At 37.8% G+C, this 23487-nt stretch overlaps 1 protein-coding gene across 1 annotated transcript in view; it reads left to right on the forward strand.

Moving 5' to 3' along the window:
• Positions 1-23487, forward strand: part of ACSS3 (acyl-CoA synthetase short chain family member 3) — a 156685-nt gene that overhangs the window by 101002 nt on the left and 32196 nt on the right. Inside the window, exons 9-10 of the mRNA XM_047868607.1 lie at positions 5627-5730; positions 22504-22599. Coding sequence (XP_047724563.1) covers positions 5627-5730; positions 22504-22599 — 200 coding nt within the window. The remainder of the gene's footprint in view (positions 1-5626; positions 5731-22503; positions 22600-23487) is intronic.

The following is a 23487-nucleotide window of genomic DNA, read 5'->3' on the forward strand; positions in this document are numbered from 1 at the left end:
AGGTCCTACAAAGTAATTCTTATTTTGGCAGGCTGTTAACATAAGGGAAGATCACTTTGATCCAGTTCGGGTTCTAGCTGATTTGCAGCTGTACTTCAGTATTTAAGAAGGCAAGTTTCTTTCCAGTTTATCCCTATTGTTAGGATGTAAATCTTCAGGCATTCCAATGGAAACTTGAGTGTTTTACAACCCTCTACTCCTTCTTTTCCATTACGAGTCTTGAGTTCCAGGTTGGTTTGTTTCCCGCCCCCCCACCCCCCACCAAGAAATTGTGGTGGCAGGAATTGGTGTTCATTTTCTAAGCCTCTCAGTCACAGTTTTTGTTCAGTTTCTCAGTTTTTCAACCACTAGTTGCTTGGGCAGATATTCCAAAGGGGGAAAAACGGCATGTCAGTGTAAGACGTTTCTACACATTTTTTTCCTTGGGATGTTAATGCTTCCAGTGCTGATTGTCTTTGTAGTTCTCTGATACCTGAAAGAGATGTTTCTATTTTACATTCTGTTTAGCTTTTCTGGTTGTGCTTGAGAGAGAGCCTGGTGGACAAAATGCTAGTAGGTCCTTGACAGAGTGACAAATGCATGTGTAATACTAACACTACTGTCTGTAACATTTTGAAACTGAATTCTAGTGGGGAGCAAGTGGAGGAAAATAGCATGAAGAAAAAATGGAGATAAGCTCAGGGACACTGGTGGCAAAAGTAATGATATTCTGTAGACTAGAAGTTGACGAGGCATTGCTGAAATGATCTATTTTTATTTAACTTATTTTGGCACAAGTGAAGAGTACTTTTCACTTGTTTGGTAGTTTATAGAGCTTGAAAGAAATATTCACTTTAGTTTTCTTCTGTTCTTAATTTGTTACCTGAAAATTCTTCATCAGAATTTATCTTTAGCTTTTATCCATTTTTGGGCAGCTTCCTTTTTATTTTGGACTAAAATTAACTTGACAATATTATTGTTTTTCTCTTTCTCTTGGCTTAATTTTCAGCTTCATTTGAGTGTTGAATTGTAGTCCATTTTACACAGAATTGGGGAAAAGTAGACAGGTTTCATTCCCATTAATTCTATCCCCCTACTGGTTTTTTCTACTCTAGATATTGTATGTTATAATTTTGTTTAAGTTTTTGGTAGTATATTCTTGGAAGTAAATTCATCTTTCCCTGTGTTACTATCATCAGAATATTACCCGTATATTTATTAGTCTATCAAAATCTATGGCAGCACTATACAATAAAACTGAGCTCTGCAATATGGTAGATAGAAGTTGCAGGTGACTATTGAACTCTTGACAAGAGGATAATCCTATCATGACATTGATATATATTTTTTAAATTTTAACTAATTTAAAATTTAAATAGCTACATGTAGCTTAGAGCTTCCATATTATACAGTGTAGTTATAGCGTAGATAGAAGACCTATGTAATTAACTTAGGTAAATTTGGATTCCAGAGAATCCAAGTTACTACGAGAGTGGCTAATATTAATCTTTATAAAATGCATTTTCAAGGAAAAATTGTTTAAATATTTTCATTTTGAGGTATTTGTCTTTTCATATTATCAATAAAATATTTGCAAGGTCATTAATGAGAAGTTTATTAAGTGATGTTATTATTCTTTTTTATTATAAGCCACAAAATGTCCTTTAAAAAATAAGACTGACCTAAGGCATGAGTTTATCTTTAAATTACCTTACAATTTATCTTTATAATTATAGATTTATGCTGTTTTTTTTCTTTCAGTAATCATCTTGGTTATAGAAATATATCACATTGAATGGTTTTATTTACTATGAGGAACTGAGAGTTAATTATATATATTAAATAAGCTTTTTTAAAAAATTTTTTAATGTTTATTTTTGAGAAAGAGAGATAGAACATGAATGGGGGAGGGGCAGAGAGAGAGAGAGAGACACAGAATCTGAAGCAGGCTCCAGGCTCTGAGCTGTCAACACAGAGCCTGATGCGGGCTCGAACTCCTGAACCATGAGATCATGACCTGGGCCAAAGCTGGATGCTCAACTGACTGAGCCACCCAGGCGCTCCATTAAATAAGCTTTTTTTAAGTTTATTTTGAGAGAGAGAGAGAGAGAGAGAGAGAGAGAGAGAGAGAATATGAGAGGGCAGGGGCAGAGAGAGAAGGAATCCTAAGCAAGCTCTGTGCTCTCAGCAAAGAGCCCAACGTGGGGCCTGATGCGGGGCTTGATCCCACAACCCTGAAATCATGACCTGAGCCAAAATCAAAAGTCAGATGCTTAACTGACTGAGCCGTCCAGGTGCTCCAGGAGTTAATAATATTTGATTAAGTATTTATTACAAGACTTAATTTTTTCATTAGTCGTATTCTATTCGTAAATCTTTGTATACAGTATGTTAATGTTCAATAATGTTATACAATTAGGAGTCTGTAGTTGACAAAAGTAATAACTTTGGGGCAGTTTGAGGAATTTTAATAAAAAAGTAGATTAATAGTTTTTAGTGTATTTAGGGAAAGGAATTAATCTATACTACTTTAACATTTTTCTAAATCACCAATCATCTTGCAATTTTTCCTCTGTTTTAGTAAATAATAAACGACTTTTTGGAAATTGAAGAGACTGACATGCAGAAAAGCCAGATATCACCTTAACTACTCATTATGGAATTTCATCTTTATATATGGCTTATTAGTGCCAGCATGAATATTGCTACCATAATAATAAAAATGTAATTAAATTCTAAGAAAAATAAGTGATAGAATTGTACTGCAAAACCACAATAATAAATACTAAGCTTTAAAATATATAATGTGGAAATTTGTCATCAGATAAAAACTCAATACTAGTTAATAGTTTATCATTATAACCAATTAATTAGATTAATTGTAATTTACTTGACTGGGGAAAAAAGCCAAAAAAATAAATTAAAACTTGCAAAAATGGTGGTGATATCAAGATGTCGGTTGCCCTTTAATTAGCCAAAAATTATTTTGTATTATGTGTTAATATTTTTAATTGACAATATTTTACCCCATGTTTTCAAAAACATATATAATTCTAGATCTGCAGTTTCGCATATTAACTGAACACCTGACCATCTGAACAATCTAGAGCTCTTTGGAGTAATCTGTGACTTGATAGATGATGGAAATATGGCCTCTGATATCTGTAAAACTTCCTTTTTATTGTTCTTTGCCACACTGTTGGAATCACCCAAACATATCATTTATAAATTTTAATACAAATTATCTATGTGCATAATGGTTGTAATCACAGACATTTTCTAAAATATTAGGAATCTGTTTAAAGAAAATGTAATTAAAATAAGTTCACATTTTTGAGTCATAGGATTATCAACAATATGGGCCTTTATATTTAAATTTTTGTCTTGTTTTTACCTGGCATCTAAAAACACAAATGTATTGACTTCATTTTAAACTTTAAAACTTTACACTAATCTTTTTAAAAAATTTTTTTTTTAATGTTTGAGACAGAGAGAGACAGAGCATGAATGGGGGAGGGGCAGAGAGAGAGGGAGACACAGAATCAGAAGCAGGCTCCAGGCTCTGAGCCGTCCGCCCAGAGCCCGACGCGGGGCTGAAACTCATGGACCATGAGATCGTGACCTGAGCTGAAGTCGGACGCTTAACCGACTGAGCCACCCAGGCGCCCCTAATCTTTTTTTTAATATTTTAACCTAGTTTTAATAATTTAATGTTTTAATATTTGTTTTATTGTGCTATATCTCTTTTGCCAGATGAGGTCATATTTGGTGTCCACATTTTAATGTTAAGCATGTTATAATGAATATACATTTAATTATCTAAATTTTATCTCAGGTTGCAAACATACATATATATATTATGTACATATATATAATATATATATGTATATATATGCACATAATATATATAGTCAGAAAGTCTAATTTATTCTTTTCTAGTCTCTGTCTCTTATTATTCTCCCTTTTTGCTTTCCTACTTTCATCCCTTTTCTCTGTTTCCCTTGAGTGCTCTTAAAGATTGAAATTATCACCTAGCAGCCTTGCATACTTTGAGAGGTGACTCACCACAATGATTGATCCACATTATTTAAATGGTTTCTTAACAAAGACTAGTAATGGGTGATCTGAAATTTGAAATTACATCTCTCTGTCTTTATATTATTTTTCCTCATATCTTTCTCCATCACGATTATTCCTGCTTTGCTTCCCTATTTCTCACACCTGCTCTAGATTTGCCAGACAGCAATTTTAGCGTGACTTGCCACCCGTTATTTCTGTACTACACCCAGTTTGTGTTGTCTCCACTTGGCCTCCTAGACCTACTAATTGAATCAGTGAAAGAAAGCCAAGTGGCTGCTCTTCACTTCTTTTGCTTTTATGTTATTCATTAAAAATTTCCTAAAATAGCCAGAAATTTTCTCTCTTCAAGTCACTTTCCTATGGTCTATTTCCATGCTCTAACAAAACAGCATGCTTCCTCTTTTACTTAGAAGAATGAGTCAAGCTGACATAAGTTTTACCTATACCCCACCTCTCTACTTCATCTTCCTGAGCTTCTAGAAATGTTCAAGTACCTAAAAGTCCCAGATATTCCTTTATGGGTATTGACATCATGAAGATAAATGCTCTTAAGGAGCTCACGGTCCACTGTGGGAAATAGACAAGAAACAAATAAGTATAAAATGATGTATATGCTTATAACCAAGAGGGGAAATGTATATTGTTGGAGCATAGGTGTGGGAGTATCTGCATCTCCGTGAATCTTCATGAGATGATAAGGGAACTGTAAGAAATCTCCTGTGGCTAATATTATATTTTTTAGAATGGGTAGGCAGGTTTTTATTTATTTGATTGATTTTTACTTTGATGACCATGAATTAACTCTTCATACATACATTTTTTTTTGATAGACCATGGAAACATTGAGAATAAAAGAAAAACAATCATTCTTTTAATGAACCACCAAAAGTGTCAGTCCAATTCCATTTATCTATTTCATCCTTTCTATTCTGTGGCATAGTGCTCTCTTTAATAACCTTGTATTCCTTTTGATAAGAGTCTTTTTGACCAGAAAGGTCACAATGGTATTTACTTTTAAATAACCTGTTTTTCCTATGTATGTCCTTGGAATAGGGTAAATATGTATTTGAAATCAGAGTAATTTTTATCAAAGGAACTCACCAAAATGAACAAGCACATCATATTTATGAGCTTGTTTGTTGCCTTAGCTGATATTCAAGCGTATATTTTTGTGTATAGACTTAAATAGAATACAGCAATCAAACATGGAGCTAAAATTAGCAGACATAATGTCAAGGAGGAAAAAGGTTTTCATCTTTGATCATTAGATGAATATGACAGATGCAGTACAAAGATCAACTCAATTGCTCTTCTCCAAACTGAGAAGCTGTAGTTGTAAATTCTTTGGAAGCATCTTTCTTCAATGTTGCAATGTCCATTTGGCTACATTTGGGTCAAAACACATAATCCTTCTCACCATTCTATAATATGATATAGTGGTAATATGGTTGTTTTCCTTGATGGAATTAATGTGGTTGGATTCTAGAATGTTTTAAAGAATGAGGATGAAATTATTTAGATTTATTTTCAAGGAATAATTTGAATTCATGCTTCCTCTTATATTCAGGTTCAAAACGTTGTTTGTGGCTGGAGAACGATGTGATGTGGAGACCCTGGAATGGTCCAAAAAGGTCTTCAGAGTACCTGTCCTAGACCACTGGTGGCAAACTGGTGAGCATTTTCCAAACATGTACAGAAATATTGCAGAAGTGTTCGAAAACACTGCAAGGATTGGAGAAGACCCTGAGCTATTACCGTCAAGCATAAACTCAGGACTTAGGTGGTTCTGGCTTCAGTAGAAATAAGCAATTCTTTGGTTATCCTTTTGTTGAAAATGTCTCTGTAAACGATATCAATGACGCCATTTTCCTGGTCTCTAGGTATAGAGTATTGAAGATCTTGCTTGCTTCTCCTCCTCTTTGTTTTGCCTGTATCCAGTAAGTGACTAAATCTCAGATTTTCCTTTGAAGCGTCTGTTGGATTCATACCACCTCAGCGCTCCCATTGCCTTTGAGCTGTGGCAGCTGCATTATCATCTGCCCCCATTTAAATTGTCCTCATCACTCATCTCTGTTCCCTCTGCTTTGCTGTAGGGCTGGCACAGTGTTCCCAGAGTACTTTTCTTAAAGCAGTGTTTCTCTCATAAGATTTTCTGTGGTTCTCTGGCTCCCTTCTTGTGTTCTATAAAATTAAATGTATCTTTCTCCAAAACATTTATCATTATATGTATAATTTATTTACTTATTTTGTTTATTCTCTATTTTCCTCACACTAAGTGATCCCTGGGAAACAAATTGTCATATTAAGCGGATGTAACATGAAATTTAATACAATTTAAAAAAAGAAAAAAAACCTTTCTGCTGCTTTTTTTAAAGTTTATTTATTTATCTATTTGAGAGAGAGTGAGAGAGAATGAGTGGGAGAAGGACAGAGAGAGAAGGAGACAGAGAATCCCAAGCAGGCTATGTGCTGTCAGCACAGAGCCCATCATGGGGCTTGAACTCACAAACTGCGTGAGATCATGATCTGAGCTGACTGAACTCAAGAGTTGACACTTCACTGACTCAGCCACCCAGGCGCCCCTATGCTGCTTCTTTTTAGGCATATTTGTGTATATATGTGAAAGTAAGGAAATTAACTGGAACCTGTTTTCCCCTTCACTGAGTATAGAGGTTTTGTTGGGTTTTCCATTTGACTCACAAAAAGTAACTGAGCTATGAGAACCTTGTGGCCTTTTTATGTATATATTTTAAAGCAATTTTTTAAAAGTTTATTTTTGAGAAAGAGAGAGTGTGAGTCAGGGAGGGGTAGAGAGAGAGGGAGATGGAGAATCCCAAGCATGTTCTGCATTGTCAACTCGGGGCTTGACCCACGAACCATGAGATCATGACCTCAGCTGAAATCAAGTCAGACACTTAACTGACTGATTCACCCAGGCACCCCTGTATGTAAATATTTTAGTTCAGTTCTACTTAGTTTAGTAAATTACATCAACCCTTTTAGATTAATGTTTTCAGAATTTTTATCTTCTGAGTAACTGGGCAGAGTATCAAATTTGAATGAAAACAATTTTTAAATAAATTTTCTTTGCAAAGATTAAGCGTGATTTTAAAAATAGTAAGAGTCTAGAAAATCAAGTGAGTGACTAAAACTGAAGTTCATTGTTTGATATTTTAGAACTCTTTGATTCTGATAAATGATACTTTTTATATTATCTTCTTGGATATTGCTCTTTGGAAAAACATGTTTTCCATATCTTTGGTAATACAAAATATAAAATGAATGATCAGAGTGGAATACATTTTCCTTAAATACAGTGAAAATCAGAAAGAGTTTCTATTCTCTCTAGTTTTATTTGCTAAGGGAAAAACTTCTTACCTAAATTCAGATTTGTAACTATTTAGGAAATAAAAATGGTAAGACTGAATTCAGAGAAAGAGCAGTGCCATATGTAGAAATATACAAAAACAAGTGAAGACTTACTGTTTCTGCAAGGAAGAGTATTTATAGGATTGATGCATCCCCTTATTCACCAGGAAAATTCTAACTGTTACTCTCCTAGGTAGGAAGAGGAAAATATCTTATCAACTTTAAGATGATTTTCCTTTCCTTTTCCTGGTCAATATGAGGGGTTGTTTCCAACACAGTGACCTCATGCAAGTGCTTGCAGAAAAATATTGTTTTTCCCCCATTATAGGTGACTATGCCAAAGCCTACTGAAGGAAATCAGCATATTAATACATAAAGTTATGATTCTTTTTTTCTTGTTAGTATCTTTATATATAATAGCTTGTGCAGATGTATGTAGTTAGTGCATCCAGGCTTACGAAAAGCTTACTGACACCTAAAAAACACACATAGGAGTTCCCTGGTGGGTACTGAGTTTCATGTGAATTTGCAATTTTTTCTTTAATGTCTTGTTTAGAGAAAATTAATAGCAACATTATGTCAGTGTGCCATCATTTTAATCAGGTTTGAAGGGCTGCTCAGTACTGTGGAAAACATAGTGGATTTCTACTAATAATGACTGATTCTATCCCCTCCCATCTGATTTTACAGAATTTGATGTTGTGTCCAATTAAAGTACAGAAATACATACCTGTGGAGAGGTGGATAGGTAGCCAGTCAGGTAGGGAGTTTTGTACTTTATAAAAGAAATTCATCCCAGGTGATGCAGATGTCAGCTACTAACAAAATTTCCTTCAAATTTTTATTCAGTTGCATAGAGGGAATCAATTCATTACTTTCAAAGTTGTATTGGGGTGCCTGGGTGGCGCAGTCGGTTAAGCGTCCGACTTCAGCCAGGTCACGATCTCGCGGTCCGTGAGTTCGAGCCCCGCGTCAGGCTCTGGGCTGATGGCTCGGAGCCTGGAGCCTGTTTCTGATTCTGTGTCTCCCTCTCTCTCTGCCCCTCCCCCGTTCATGCTCTGTCTCTCTCTGTCCCCAAAATAAATAAAAACGTTGAAAAAAAATTAAAAAAAAAACAACAAAGTTGTATGATGTGGCGAGTAACTGCAAAGTGATACTCAGGTTTAATTGCAGCTTTTTTTGAGAGTGAGAGAGAGAAGGAGTATGAGTGGGGGAGAGGGGCAGAGGGAGAAAGAGAGAGAGAGAGAGAGAGAGAGAGAGAGAGAGAGAGAGAGAATATCTTAAGCAGGCTCCATGCTCAGCAGCAGAGCCTGATGTGGGGCTCAATGCCCACATGACCTGAGCCAAAATCAAGAGTCGAGATGCTCAATCGACTAAGCCACCCAGGCACTCCCCACGGACCTTTCTTAAAGTGATATCAAATTAATGTTAAATCACCAGGGAGAAAAAGGCAAGTACTTTGTGGGTTATTATTAACTCTTAGGAAAGAGAAAGGAAAATCAATGTGTTTGTCACAGTCATGAATTTCCTACTATTTACATATTAAATGGATGGGGGCATGTCCACAAGAGTGGCCATGTGAAAACCTGATAGCATTTGAAGGCATGTTAAGCTTTGGCCAAAGAAATACTTTTCATTTCAAATTTCAGATTTTCTACAAGATCTTTTTTCTTGTTATTGACTTAGAAATTGATTTTTTTATATAATCGTACACTTTTATGAGTCTTCCATACAATGTATAATTTATGAATTTGCTTTCTGATTACATTAATATAAGTGTACAAATGGCTGCTTAGAAACTGTGATGTATGATTTAGAATTAATTAGGGATATGGTAAGTAACTAAAATGTATGAATAAAAATTGATTAATTCCTGTGACTTGAGTTATAAGAAGGCATTCTGCAGTCAATCCATTTCATTATCATGTTGTTTTTGTTACGTTAGTGAAATTTGTATTAGCAATAACAGATTTCTGGTGACTGGCATTCTCTTTTGGCCCCTTGATATCAACACCATTTAATATTTGATTTAAATAATATATAAGATTCTAAACTGAGAACTAATCTGTGGAAAATTTGAGAACCAATCAACCCCTTGCAGGAGCATTTAAATAAAAACATCATTATTCAACATGACTGAAATATTAAGCCCTTGTTTTGGATTGTGCTAATGTAAACACTTAATGCTTTCATAAAGAAAATTTGTCTTGCTAAATTTAGATAGGAGACTATATATTTGATTCATAAATCTGAATAAAAGACAAATTGTTGTCATTCATTCAGATTTTTTATCTTCACCATAACTTATCCATAAAATGATTGAAAATACTTGCATAATTGACTGAATCTTTCATTTTCTGTTATACATAGAGAAAGAGAAACAGAGGTGCTGCAATTATAGTTTAAACAGGGGAAATTAAGGGCACCTGGGTGGCTCAGTCAGTTAAGTGTCCAACTCTTGATTTCGGCCCAGGTCATGATCTCATGGTTGTGAGATTGAGCCCCATGCTTGGGATTCTCTCTCTCTCCCTCTCTGTCTCTCTCTGCCCCTCCCACTCGTGCTTTCTTTCTAAATAAATAAATAAATAAATAAATAACATTTAAAAATTTAACAAAACAAAAAGGAGAGATTAAGAGAATAGACAATCGTCCCATTAAGATATGGTAATTCATGGGCAAAAATAAATAAACAGCCAAAACTTCATTATCCTCAGGTATACATCACCAGATAAAACACCCTACTGTTATTAATCATTTTTAGCTTTTCCAAAAATCAGATACAAAGCACAATTTTGGAAAGCACTGTGCAGTGCATGGTGTCCTTTGCAGGAAGTTGTTGTTGTTGTGTTTCTGACTAAAGATAACTATAAATATCTTTTTTTATGTTTATTTATTTTTGAGAGAGAGAGAGACAGAGAGAGAGACAGAGCATGAGCAGAGCAGGGGCAGAGTGAGGGGGAGACACAGAAACTGAAGCAGGCTCCAGACTCTGAGCTGTCAGCACAGAACCCGACGCAGGGGCTCGAACTCACGGACTGTGAGATCATGACCTGAGCCAAAGTCGGATGCTCAACCTACTGAGACACCCAGGCGCCCCTGTCTGAAGATAACTATAAAGGAATCATTTTCCTTATGAGTGAATGGCCAAATACAAAAAAAAAAAAAAGATTCCTTAAATTTCAGAGACCCCTTCCCCCTTCCCCCTTCCCCCTTCCCCCTTCCCCCTTCCCCCTTCCCCCTTCCCCCTTCCCCCTTCCCCCTTCCCCCTTCCCCCTTCCCCCTTCCCCCTTCCCCCTTCCCCCTTCCCCCTTCCCCCTTCCCCCTTCCCCCTTCCCCCTTCCCCCTTCCCCCTTCCCCCTTCCCCCTTCCCCCTTCCCCCTTCCCCCTTCCCCCTTCCCCCTTCCCCCTTCCCCCTTCCCCCTTCCCCCTTCCCCCTTCCCCCTTCCCCCTTCCCCCTTCCCCCTTCCCCCTTCCCCCTTCCCCCTTCCCCCTTCCCCCTTCCCGCTTCCCGCTTCCCGCTTCCCGCTTCCCGCTTCCCGCTTCCCGCTTCCCTGCAAGACATGATACTGGTTTAGAAGTGATTGTAACAAAACAGCTTGGCATCCCACTTTTTTTTTTCAACGTTTTTATTTATTTTTATTTTTTTAAATTTATTTTTGGGACAGAGAGAGACAGAGCATGAACGGGGGAGGGGCAGAGAGAGAGGGAGACACAGAATCGGAAACAGGCTCCAGGCCATCAGCCCAGAGCCTGACGCGGGGCTCGAACTCACGGACCGCGAGATCGTGACCTGGCTGAAGTCAGACGCTTAACCAACTGCGCCACCCAGGCGCCCCGGCATCCCACTTTTTAATGTTAGTTAAGTAGAAACCCTGTTTTTTCACATGCTACCAGTCAATTAAAGACAACGACTGTGAGGTTAGAATACCCAAGTTCCACAAAGGCTTTAATAAAGAACACCTTGGTAGGTAAAGGGTTGAGATGAAAGGAATCCGTGATTCTTTCTATCTGCTGTCAGAATATTGTCTGTGTGATTCCCATCAGAAGATACAGAGCTTACATTGAAAGTATTTCAAGTACCCAAGTAGTGATGAAGTAGTGATGATGTAATAGCTACCAACTTGAGCGGCACTGGGTGGTTTTGTTGTTTGTTTACTTGTTTTGTTTCTATCACTTTAATGAGGGAATAAGATTCTTCATAGTATTTGAGAAACCCTGAGGAGGGATTTCAGTGAGAAAACAGTAGCCACCTAACAGATTGAGACATTGGTGACAATTAAGTTATTGATCTTACTTTATCTGCCTTGAGCCATCTTTGCTGAGTTCTTAGGTCTCAGAGTAATCACAGTATTTCTCTCTCTGTTTGATTGAACTGCTGCAGTTTTAATTGCAGTTGCCAGTTCTGAAGTCACTATGTTCTATACATAGACTAAATCTTCCTCCTTTGAGAAGGAATCTGATAATTTTGGATTTTGTTAAAGTGGATTCAAAGCCTTCAGCAAACTTCTATCATGCCAGTTCTTAAATCAAAATCATTGATCTTAATAGCACACCCCCCCAATACTACCTTATTAAGATATGTCAAGGCCACTTGACACAATAATCCTTTTTTTCGCACAGTGTAGTAGGATATACTTCCTAAGAACAGACAACTCAACCACAGTTTTAACCACAAAAATTAGTTAGGCTGACCCAATTCAGTCCCTAGTCTTAGGTTTATCTCGGCAAGATCCTTTAGCCCAGGCATTTAAAAAATTTTTTTTTATATTTATTTTTTTGAGAAACAGAGTGAGACAAAGCGTGAGTGGGGGAGGGGCAGAGAGAGGAGACACAGAATCCAAAGCAAGCTCCAGGCTGGGTAAGAGGTCAGCACAGAGCCTGATGCGGGGCTCGAACCCACGAACCGTGAGATCATGACCTGAGCCGAAGTCGGACGCTCAACCGACTGAGCCACCCAGGTACCCCAGCCCAAGTATTTTTTTAAAGACAGCAATACATTTTCTTCACAAAAATCAAAAGTACAAAATGGAATAAGTAATTACAGTTTAGTAACAATTCTCCTAAGCAGAGACCTCTGTGGAAAATGGTACATTTCAAATGTAGTACTGTCTCATTCCTTCCAGGTAGACTAATTGTGAAATAGCCAACATTTGAGGATTTGATAGGTAGGGTATCAAAGTTGAAGCCACTTGCTGTTTTGGGTCATCCTCTCCCTTATTACCCCTGCTTTCTCAGGCATTCTGCTTTTATAAGTAAGTTGGTACACTTTTTGCTGAGAGATTCCAATCTGTCAGTCTGGAGCCCTAAATTTACTCTACAGTAGGGACTTTTCTTCATCTTTGGAATTCAACGTTGGAAGCTTTATGACTCTTATTATTTCTGCCTTTTTAAAATGTTTTATTTACTGTTTGAAAGTAAGAGTGTAAGCAGGGGAGGAGCAGAGAGAGGGGGACAGAGGATCTGAAGCTGGCTCCGTGCTGACAGCACAGAGTCCATTGCAGGGCTGGAACTCATGAACTGCGAGATCATGATCTGAGCCAAAGTCTGATGCTCAACCTACTGAACCACCCAGGCTCCCCTATTTCTGCCTTTTTTAAAATAAATGTACAACTGTGTGAAAAATTTATGACTTTCTTCCAACTTAAATGTACTTGTGCCTCACGTAAAATCCTGTATATTTTATCGCAAAATGCTTTTCTAGGACTCAGGCATAAGAGGCCCTACATGGCTGAGATGACAGTGAGGAAAGCATCTTCTTGGTGACTTACCTTGAAGCTTCTATCTTTATTTAAAACATATTTTCTATAGTTTGGGTGCCAAAAGCTACTAGCAAAACTTCCCATGGCTGCAGATCTCAGAGTGAGATACCTGTGTACAACTAAATGCTGCCTTCCTAGGTTCACTTTTGGACTCTTTGTTATTCCTTGCTTTTGGGTTTTACTTCATGTCTGAGTCCATCAAATTCAGGTGCTGTGGTTTCATTAAAGTACAGGCCTGTGTTTTCAAAGACAAAGGATTGCACTAAACTCTTGAAATACACACTGTGGAACCCAGTTCACTGGGTTGAACTGCACTGGACTGACAATGCCTTTGCCCCATGAATGGGGCTGTCCAGGATGTACCGTATGCTACTTTCAAATAGTAGAATGCAGAGTCTTTAGTTATGTGAATGGATTACTACTGTCTGCTGCACTTTTTTTTTCAATGTCACAGTCAAAAATAAGTTCATCTCTTTTTTTCATTCATGGGGAAGAATTTTTACCTAGTTTAGCATGAGAAGTTGTGATTGGGGAAAAAACAGTTTTATGGATTCAGTGGCTTCTCAGCAATGTTCAGCTAGCGATGCTGACACTATCCATCTGGTGAGAGAGAAGAAAGTCCTGATGCCATCTTTGTTGCCTGGCAACAGGATTTTTTTGTTCATTTAGAGCAATCTTCATTAGTTTAAGGTAGGTAATTTTTACTGATAATTTGAGAAGCAGGGGCTTAGAGGTAAGCTACATGAATTTGATTTGTGGAAGGAATAATCTCTTGTCAAATGTAAGGCAGCCTTCACAAGGCTTTTCTTTCTGAAAGTGAATAACTGTTTACAAATTGTTAATCCATCTGAAAATGAATCTTCCAAGTCAAATACCACCCTTCGAATCAGACGTTATCATCTTTATATTATGATCATGTAGAAAGAACATCGTTTCTTTTTTTTTTTTCAAATATGATTACATGAAGTAGTTTGGATATGTATAATTGCTTTTTAGAATATTTGTACTCATTATTGTATTCGTGGTCATGTTTTCACAAGAGACTAAACACTGTAAAATCAATGAATGATATAAAGTTGGTTTGGCCTTTGAAATGTCTTCCATTCTAATCCTCCTACCTTGGGCAAGAATCACATTTAATCCACTCTTGAAAGGCAAAAATATGTTATGGTTTTGTTGATCTCTACAAGAAAAAAGAGTTCCTAAACCCTTCCTTGACAAACCTTACTGTCTGGAAATTTGATTTTCCCCCTGTTGCTTATAAACCCTTTCATCGTGGACCCATTGACCCTCACCCCCCCAAAATAGTTCCCAATTCCTCTTGTACTGTCAGTTCTAATTTCAGGAACCACAGGTGACTGTTCTCCTTGGAAAAGCAGTGTAGGTAGTGAAAAGTGATGCTGACTCCTAACAGGACTGCCTTTCAATCCTGGTGCAACACTCACTCTGCAGCTATAGGCAAGGCCTTGATCTTCTGCGGGCACTTTATCTCACGGGCTTGTAGGAAGCTTGAAGTGAAGTGAAATATGTACAAACAATGCAGCAGAGTTTGTGACCTACAGGAACTCTCAATAAATATTTTCCTTTTTCCTTCCCTTTCTTTGAATCACCTTTCATGAATGTAAAGGCCATCTTTCGCCTCCTGGCCTGTAGATAATCCAGACTCAAGAAAACTTGGAACGTAAGAGTTCAATTTGTACACGAGAAAAAGTAATCATAGAGAGTTTAATTTCCCGGAGTCAACTTGCTGGTTAAGATTAAAACGGGAACTCTCATTTCTCTGTTTTGTCCACTCCTCCCTTCCTAGGTCTTATCGTATGCCTTCATTAATTCAGCGTTTCTTATCTAACTTAACTGCAGGTAATTTATGAGTTTCTCCACAGTTAGAGGCAGTAAGGGGCTGGTAAGGGAGAAGGATAAGACCACAACTCAAATTAATGGTCTGCTTCCAGTACAAAAACTTAGGCTGCTTTGAATTAAGTATTTTAAACTGTAATCGTACCATCTCGTGAACACAAAGATTCAATTGATTTTCTTTCACCGGTGTACATCTCACTGTTCTGCTTCCCCTCTGCCGCCACCATTCAAGTTATTTATAGCACACTGCATAGATTCAGAATTGGAGAGAATGGTTTCTTTACAAATTGCTTTTATGCCCATCATGATGCTGTGATTAATATGACTCAGCGGTACCAGGCTGCTGAATTGATTGATTTCCAGGACTTCAGCTCTCTGCATGGGCCACCAACTTCTAAATCCATATTGCTTAAATGTAGTGCTTCTAGAACCACAGTGTGTACAGAATGGCAGATTTTCAGATGCAGCGGGAGCTCTTATTGACAGAGATGGGCTTTGTGAACCTGCCACTGTGTTCTTCCTCTTAACCCTCACTCACATCTACTCTTCTTTCTGCATTGCCTTTCATTTATGAGCCAAAACCCTGGGGTTGTCTGGACCTCTCCCTCTTGCGCTTTCTCCACACTCAAACAATCACCAAGACCCTCTGATTCTGAGTGTAACTCAGATTTGATCTCATCTTCCACAGCTGCTCACCCCTCATCAAACCACCAACATCTAAGTGACTTCTGCTCTGGATTGGGATCCCCAGTTTAGTGCTCCAGTTTGCAACTGAAGAGATTTTTGTAAAATGCAATTCTGAGCAAATCACTTCTGCTAAAACCTGCTCTGCCTCCCATTTTTCCTGGAATGATATCTAAATTTCTTATCCTGGCACAAAAGGCACTTTTTGATCTGCCTCTGCTCATCTCTCTGACTTTGTCTCTTGTTGTTTCTCTTGTCCGCCCTACACCCCTGAGCTTTGCTCTGCTGAATGTCTTGCAGTCAGTCCCTTGATGGTCTAACTTCTCAACCTTTGAACATGCTGCTATTTCTGTTTGGCATGTCTTTCCACCCTTAACACTGCCTTCCCGTTAAAAGAAATGCCTTTCAGAGAGAATTCCATAAATATGTATTGGAGGCCTGACCTTTTAATATCATTCTTGGGATAAGAAAATGTTGGAACAGAATTATAATGATAACATACAGCTTTTTCTCTTCTGAGTCCTCTGTTTCTCCTGCTTCCCATTTCATTTTGGGATTGCATTATTCTGTGATCCGCTATTTATTTTTTTAAGAACCCTGACCTTAATAATGGGAACTGGAGCCTAAACCCATGGAAGAAATATGTATTTACTAGTCAGCAAACAATTCTTGAACATAAAATGTCAGGGACTAGACTGTGTTTGGTTCTGCTGATTCAAATGATTCTCAAGCACTCAGGAAGAACCTGATTTGAAGAGAGTGTTTTCATATAATTATGTGCACAATTCTTTTTGAGAATTGCACTGATTCTTTTTTGGAAGATTTAATAATATTTTTAGTGACCAGTGTTCCAAGTATCTATTGCTGTGTTAACAAACAAACAAACAAACAAAGAAACAAAACCAAGCTACTCCAAAACCTAGTAGCTTAAAATAACAACCATATATTATGGTTTTATGGATGAGGAGTATGGGCAGCGATCAACTAGAGGTTTTACACTGCATGCACTCTTTTTTTTTTTTAAATAAAGTTTATTTACTTATTTTGTGAGAGAGAGAGGGCAACTGCACATGACTGGGGGAAGGGAAGAGAATCTTACGCAGGCTCCGCACTGCCTGCACAGAGCCCAATGCAGGGCTCAAACCTACAGACAATGAGATCATAACTTGACCTGAGCTGAAACCAAGGATGGATGCTTAACTGACTGAGCCAACCAGGGGCCCCACACTCCATGTATTCTTGACTGAGACAACTCAGACAGTATTTAGTGGTGAATAGGCTGGTCTGGTGGGTCCAAGATGGCTTCACTCTCATGCCTGGGAATGGCCACAAGGTTGGAGTCAGTCAAGACTTTTGACGGGAATGCCTGCAAGTGGCATTTTTAGCCTGCAGGATTCAGAATAATGGGCCATTTTACATGGCAGCTCAGAGGTTCCAGAGATAAGGATCTAAAATTCTTAAGGCCTGTGCCTGGAAACAAAGAGTCACTTCTACTCTTTTCTATTAGAGCCATCAAAAAGTAGCTGAGACTCAAATCGAGAGGACATAGGTCCCACCTTTCAATAAGATGAGGATCCAACAAATTGCAGCCAATCTACTCTCCATAGTGAGTACATTTCAAAGTTGTGGATATTGCCTTCTGAATTGATCAACATAATTTCCCCTTCGCTCACCATTCAGAAATAACTTGTCAATATTTTAATGTGTATCTTGCCAAGATATATATTTTTGCTCAGTGCATATTACTTACGTAAAAGAATCATATTATGCATTCTGTTTTACAGATTTTCTAAACAATACTTTGTAAAAATTATTTCCTATCAGACATTATTCTATGATGTTTGAGTAGCTTTGCATTGATTCTTAATATGGACTGATCTCTGTGGACAGTCTTCTAAACATCAATATAAACAATACTGTGATAAATATCCTTGACGCTTAATATTTGTGAACGTCTACAAACATTTCCTTGTATATATTCCTTAATGTGGAACCACTAGGTTAAAGAGTAGGTGCATTTTTAAGGGTTTTTATAGTTGCCAAAGTGCCTTTCAGAAATGTTGTGCTGATCTATATACACACTAACACTTATATAACAAAAGTGATTATTTTGGTTGATGTGGGCAGTTGTCTTCCCTGCATCACCTGACTGGACCCTCGCCTTTCAACTAGTCTAGGGCATTTTCATGTGAATTGGTTCCTGAGTGTTCGGGAAGACACAGAAATCTCTGTGTCTGAACCAACCATTCTAATGCAACATCTGTCTTTCCATGCATTTTCTCACATACAGCTCTCTCAAAACCCAAATAAAATAAACTTGGCCATAGAACTGAATGTTGTGCAGATATTTACATAAATTTTATTTGCATTGTTGTGATTCATTACTTTTTGTTCAAAAGCCCTCATTAGCATTCAGCATCACTCAAAACTAAAGCTTGAGGTCTTACAAGGACTTCAAAGAACTTTCAAATGATCTGTCTCCTCACTACCTATCTGAGCTTATTCCCTGTTAACACTTTCCTCCTTTATTCTGCTTCAGTAACACTAGCTGACTAACCATTCCTCAAACACTCTACAAATAAGCTTACCTCAGGACCTTTGCCCTTGTGGTTCCTTTTCCTGGATTCTTTGTCCTTAGATGTCATGTGACACAGGTCCTCACTCGTTTCAAGCCTTCACTTAAATGTTACCTTCTCAGAGAAGTCTTTTCTAGCCACCCAATCTAAAATCGCGATTCTTCCCCATCACATCACACACCCCGTCTATGCTTTCAAAAATTTTTTTAGTGCTTATGACTCCTTAACATGTCATATGTTTTATGTGTGTTTTTATTGTTTGTCTTTCTGGCTAGAATGTGAGCTCCACGACAGTAGGAATCATGGTCACTTTTGTTCATTGTTCTACCCCAGTTCTGATGACAGCACCTAGCACATAGTAGCTGCTCAATAAATATTTGCTAATAAGTGCTGTGTCCCACCATTACTTCCATTTGCAAATCTGAAAGACTGGGCTCACTGTCTATCGCAAGGATTTTTCTTCCTCTGAGACACAGTCCAGGTGATTTCTCTTCAGCCCTTCATATTCTACTTAAGAACCTCACAAGTGGTATGCTTTTCTATTTCATTCTGATCCTTTTCTGTAAGAACTATGCAACCAGGAAAAATGGTTTCAATTTTCTAGGTCAGTCCTTAGTATTTTTCATTTGTAAAAAGAATATCCCTTTTCTTTCTATCTCCCTGTGTAGTTGGATTAAGTGCAATAACATAAACAAAAAACACTTAGCATAACACAGCATAATTCATATTTAAAAAAAAACGTATGTTCTCATTATTTTTCTTTAGAGTTAGAGGTTTTAGGGAAAAATCCTCCAAGTAATAGCTCACCAATGCAATAAGGTGGAGAGGCAGTAAAGATACTAAAAAAAAAAAAAAAAAAAAGTGAAGTGTCTGCATTAGCTGTTAATGCAGTATGAATATAAATGTACCAATCTAACGTCTTCTTCACAGCCTTCAGCTCCCTGCCACCTTCTTCCTGGGTGTCTCTTTCTAAGATTAGGTATCTTTGGAAAGATTTCTCCAAATGAAGCATCCAATTCTTTTCCTCAAAAGAATGTTCTGGTTGGTTTAAATGCAGCCATTTCTCGGTCTCAGTGTGACATCCGGATTTCCTGTCTTCTTAGATAACTGCTAGCCAGTTAATTATAGCCTGGGCAGTGTGAAGCAGATGTTTTAAGAACATCTTCGCAATGGGGCTTTGGGAGTCCTTAGAAGTTTGGGTCAGGGCGGCAGTGTGCCTGAGGGCTTTCCCCAACCAGAAGCCTACTTTGCACCTGGACAAGCCTGAGAGCCAGGGTGGTGACACAGTCTGTGTGCATGAACATGTGAGCACACGAGTGTGCTTGCCATGCAGGTGGATCAGTACATTCTTTGGGTCTCAGGACGTTCAGAGGTATACAGAGAGACAACCAAAGTTTCTATAGCGATCATTATGGTCTTTCTTATCCCACTTTGGTCCTAACTATGGCTCCCTGTGTGGAGAATCCTGGAAACTGTCATTTCATCTGAATGTATCGTTTACATGTCACTACCAACAGTTCTTTTCCCAAAACCCCAAATGAATATCAAAATAAAATCAACAAGGCACTCAAATTACTAATGTTCCAAGTATAAACCTACAGTATCTACTTTAAGTACCTGAATGGATAATCCTTTTCATTGCCCTTAAACGTGAGTCAAAGTAATCTTATAGAACAACAGGCTGTTCATTTAACTTAACAGTCATTGATTATAACAAAACAGCGGAAGGTTGACAAGATTATAAATATGTAGTCACTATACAAAGATGCTTAAGAATCTCAGGAAGTATGCATAGTGTCAACTTAGGCAGGACATACTGACCGTGCTTCGCTAACTTGTTCTTGTGTCTTTCTTTAAGACTAGGTTTTATTCTCGCTTCCTCTAGCCCCCATCCCCTCTCCCCGGTGGTATAAGAAGGACAGAGGGCGGGCATCTTTCATGAGAGTCCGCATGGAGACGAGATGAAGCAGAGTGCAGTTAGAGCTTTGTTGTTGTGGTTTCTGTTTGCTTCTCTGAGACAGCAGGTCCTGAAGTCATTGGAAGGTTCATTTGTAGGTTCTGAGGCCATCTCTTGACAAGTTGCTAAGAGGCTTTATGGCGTTTAGAAATGTAGAGAGTTTGAACTTGAAATGATTGGAGTGCCTCTAGTGATAAACTAAACTTGATGAGACACACTTTTAACATAGAAGATGTGCTTTAGCAGCTGCTTTCCCCCTCCCCCGCCTTGGGGTGGGAGAGGGAACAGAGGCTCCATAAAGGGGACCTCTCCCTTCCTCATGCGTCCTAGTAGCTTCTGCCCCTGTTGTCACCTCGCTCTGTCTGTATACCTTCCTTTAAGCACCTCACTCGACAGGGTTGCTTCTTGTCATCACACTGTTCTTGTCTCTGTCAGTTTTGGAGGACAGCTGAGGTCAGTACTGAGACATTTTTAAAAAGGCAGAGGGGAAAATGTTGCTAACCTTTCCAAAAAGGGGGCTTCCTTCCCTGCTTCATGTGCACCGTAGGAAGAAAGGACAGGGGTATTGCATGACTGATGGAATGCCATTGCATAAAATGCCTGTCTGTTTTTTTTTTTTTTTTTTTTCATAGTATGAAAGTACTTGAGAATTTTTTGTTAAACATCAGAAACGTCTGCTCTGGTTACTTGCTGCTTCTCCTCAGCAGTGACCATATGGCTTAGCATCTTAAGCACTGGACTGTGACTTAGGAACTGTGTTTTAATGTTCGAGGGTCCATCTTCTGTTATTGATGCCAGCCGAGCCACCATCCATAAAATGTGAATAATAAACTGAGCTACTCTGGAAAGTAAAGAACAGTAATAAATTCCTCCCACCATGCTGAAGTGATATAAATGTATGAAAAATTATGATAGAAACCATAGTGGAAAGAATACATTCTGAGTCCTTAGGAAGATAGATGTTTTTTAATATTTTGGATTCCCCTGGACCCAATTGGTTTGACAATTAATCCTTTGGGGATATGTACGTGTATGTTTCTGTGTATAATATTAAGCCAGTAGTTCCAGAACTTTTCACTGTCAATATTCTTATCCAGCTCCTCCAACATACATGCCTCATATTTAAAAGAGCTCTTAACCCCAAACTTGTGTTTACCAATAATAACAAATGCATTTGTCCATAAAAATAATCATTTTCAGAACTTATGGATATCATATAATAGCTGCTGTTATTCGGTTAGCAACTTGAGATAGAGAAAACTAATCTATCATTTTTGTTAATTGATGCAGGTTAACGGTGGCTAAGTGTCTGCTCTTGATGAAATCATCAGCATACAGTAATGTCCTTCCTCCCTCCGTTCCTTTCTTCCTTCCTTCTTATACGCCTGGCTGCCAGACTTTTGGAAGTTCAGGAACAGCAGGCTGAGAGCAGTTTGACAAAGCATTGTTAAGTTCAAGTTCAGATGCAAGGTCTGTAAGCAGGGGTAGTTCTTGAAAAATTCGAGTTGATATTGTTCATATATTCCCCCAAATTTTTGGATTACTAATTTTAGAGATTAATCTATAAATAACAGAAAATATTTCACAAGTAGCTGTTATTTACCATGGTAAAATAACTAGGTGAAATAAGTGAAGGCATCTTTACTAGGGATCTTTTAGTGTTTAACGTGTGTTGTAAAATTCTCAGTCATGGGGAGCCTGGGTGGCTCAGTCAGTTACGTGTCTGACTTCAGCTCAGGTCATGATCTCACAGTTCGTGAGTTCGAGCCCCGTGCTGTTGGGTTCTGTGCTGACAGCTCAGAGCCTGGAGTCTGCTTCAGATTCTGTGTCTCCCTCTCTCTCTGCCCCTCCCTGACTCACACTCTGTCTCTCTCTGTCTCTCAAAAATGAATAAATGTTAAAATTTTTTTTTTAATTCTCAGTCACATAATTCTCCATTTTTCATGCCTTTTGATTCATAACTAAGGACATTAGAGAGGCCTTTCTTTTCTTTAGAAGAAGCATTACAATATATGTTATTCTCAGTTTGTATCCTTAAGTTTTAAAAATGTTGATCTGGTATAGATTGCTAATATATTTTTTTTCATTTTTAAATAATACACTTACACTATTTATCTATTCCTTATGCAGTTAAATTTGTTGAGAAACGGTGGGGTGGGGGGCAGGGAGAAATGCATACACTGAGGAAACATCATGATTTCAAGTTGAAACATTAAATGATAAATAATATTTATTTCTCCAGAGACTGGATCCCCAATTACAGCCTCATGCATCGGATTAGGTAATTCTAAAACCCCTCCTCCAGGACAAGCAGGAAAAAGTGTTCCGGGATACAATGGTGAGAAATGATTCTGATCATTTGAAATATGTAAGGTTAATACATTTGGTATTTGTTCTGTGTCTAATGCGAACCAAAATGCATAGTAGGTACTTAAAAGCATTTGATTGAATGAATACTTTGTACTGAAAATAAATGCCTTCATATTGTTATTAGTCAATTTGATAAAAAATAAGATTGTTAACTTCCAAGGACATGTCCTACATGACTGTCATAACCAAGAAAATAATATTTATAAGGCACATTAAGAATATGTCTGTGAAATTAATATGTATGGAATATTTGCTAGGTATGGAGTACTTTGCATACATCATTTCATTTAATGATGAAGTATATTTAATTTAGAGGTATCATTACCATTTTAAAGATGAGTTAGCTGGTGCCCAGAGAGACTGAATAACTTTGCTGAGGTAACATGGCTGGTTAGGTGCTGTAGACAACGCCCACCATCATGTTTTATTTTTTTGTTTATGTCTTTGCTTGTTTTTCTCACAAAAGCTGTAGTTCTTTCCATTATATATATGCTACCTTTTAATTTAGGAGTGATGACAAATCTTCTGAACCTCGTTGGTTAAAGATAAAGCCTAAAGATTCCAAATAGAAAAATCATTTCATTCATGCAAGTGGTATGTGAAAATGAGATACAATATATTTTAAGTATTTGTTTTTACATTGTTGCTAGTGGTTATAATAGTTCAGAAATTCCCCTTGGGCTCTACTTTCTAGTTGTATAACTTTTGTAACAATTCACCTAACTTTCCAAAAATTCAATTTCCTTATTTCTAAATGAGATTAATAATACCACATGCTTCATAGGGTCACAACGAAGCATTAATGCAAGCTCTTGCCAGTAAACAGACTGAACTAAGTCTCACCTAGTAGTGTGCT

Source organism: Prionailurus viverrinus, chromosome B4 (assembly GCF_022837055.1).
Source record: "Prionailurus viverrinus isolate Anna chromosome B4, UM_Priviv_1.0, whole genome shotgun sequence".
NCBI lineage: Eukaryota > Metazoa > Chordata > Mammalia > Carnivora > Felidae > Prionailurus > Prionailurus viverrinus.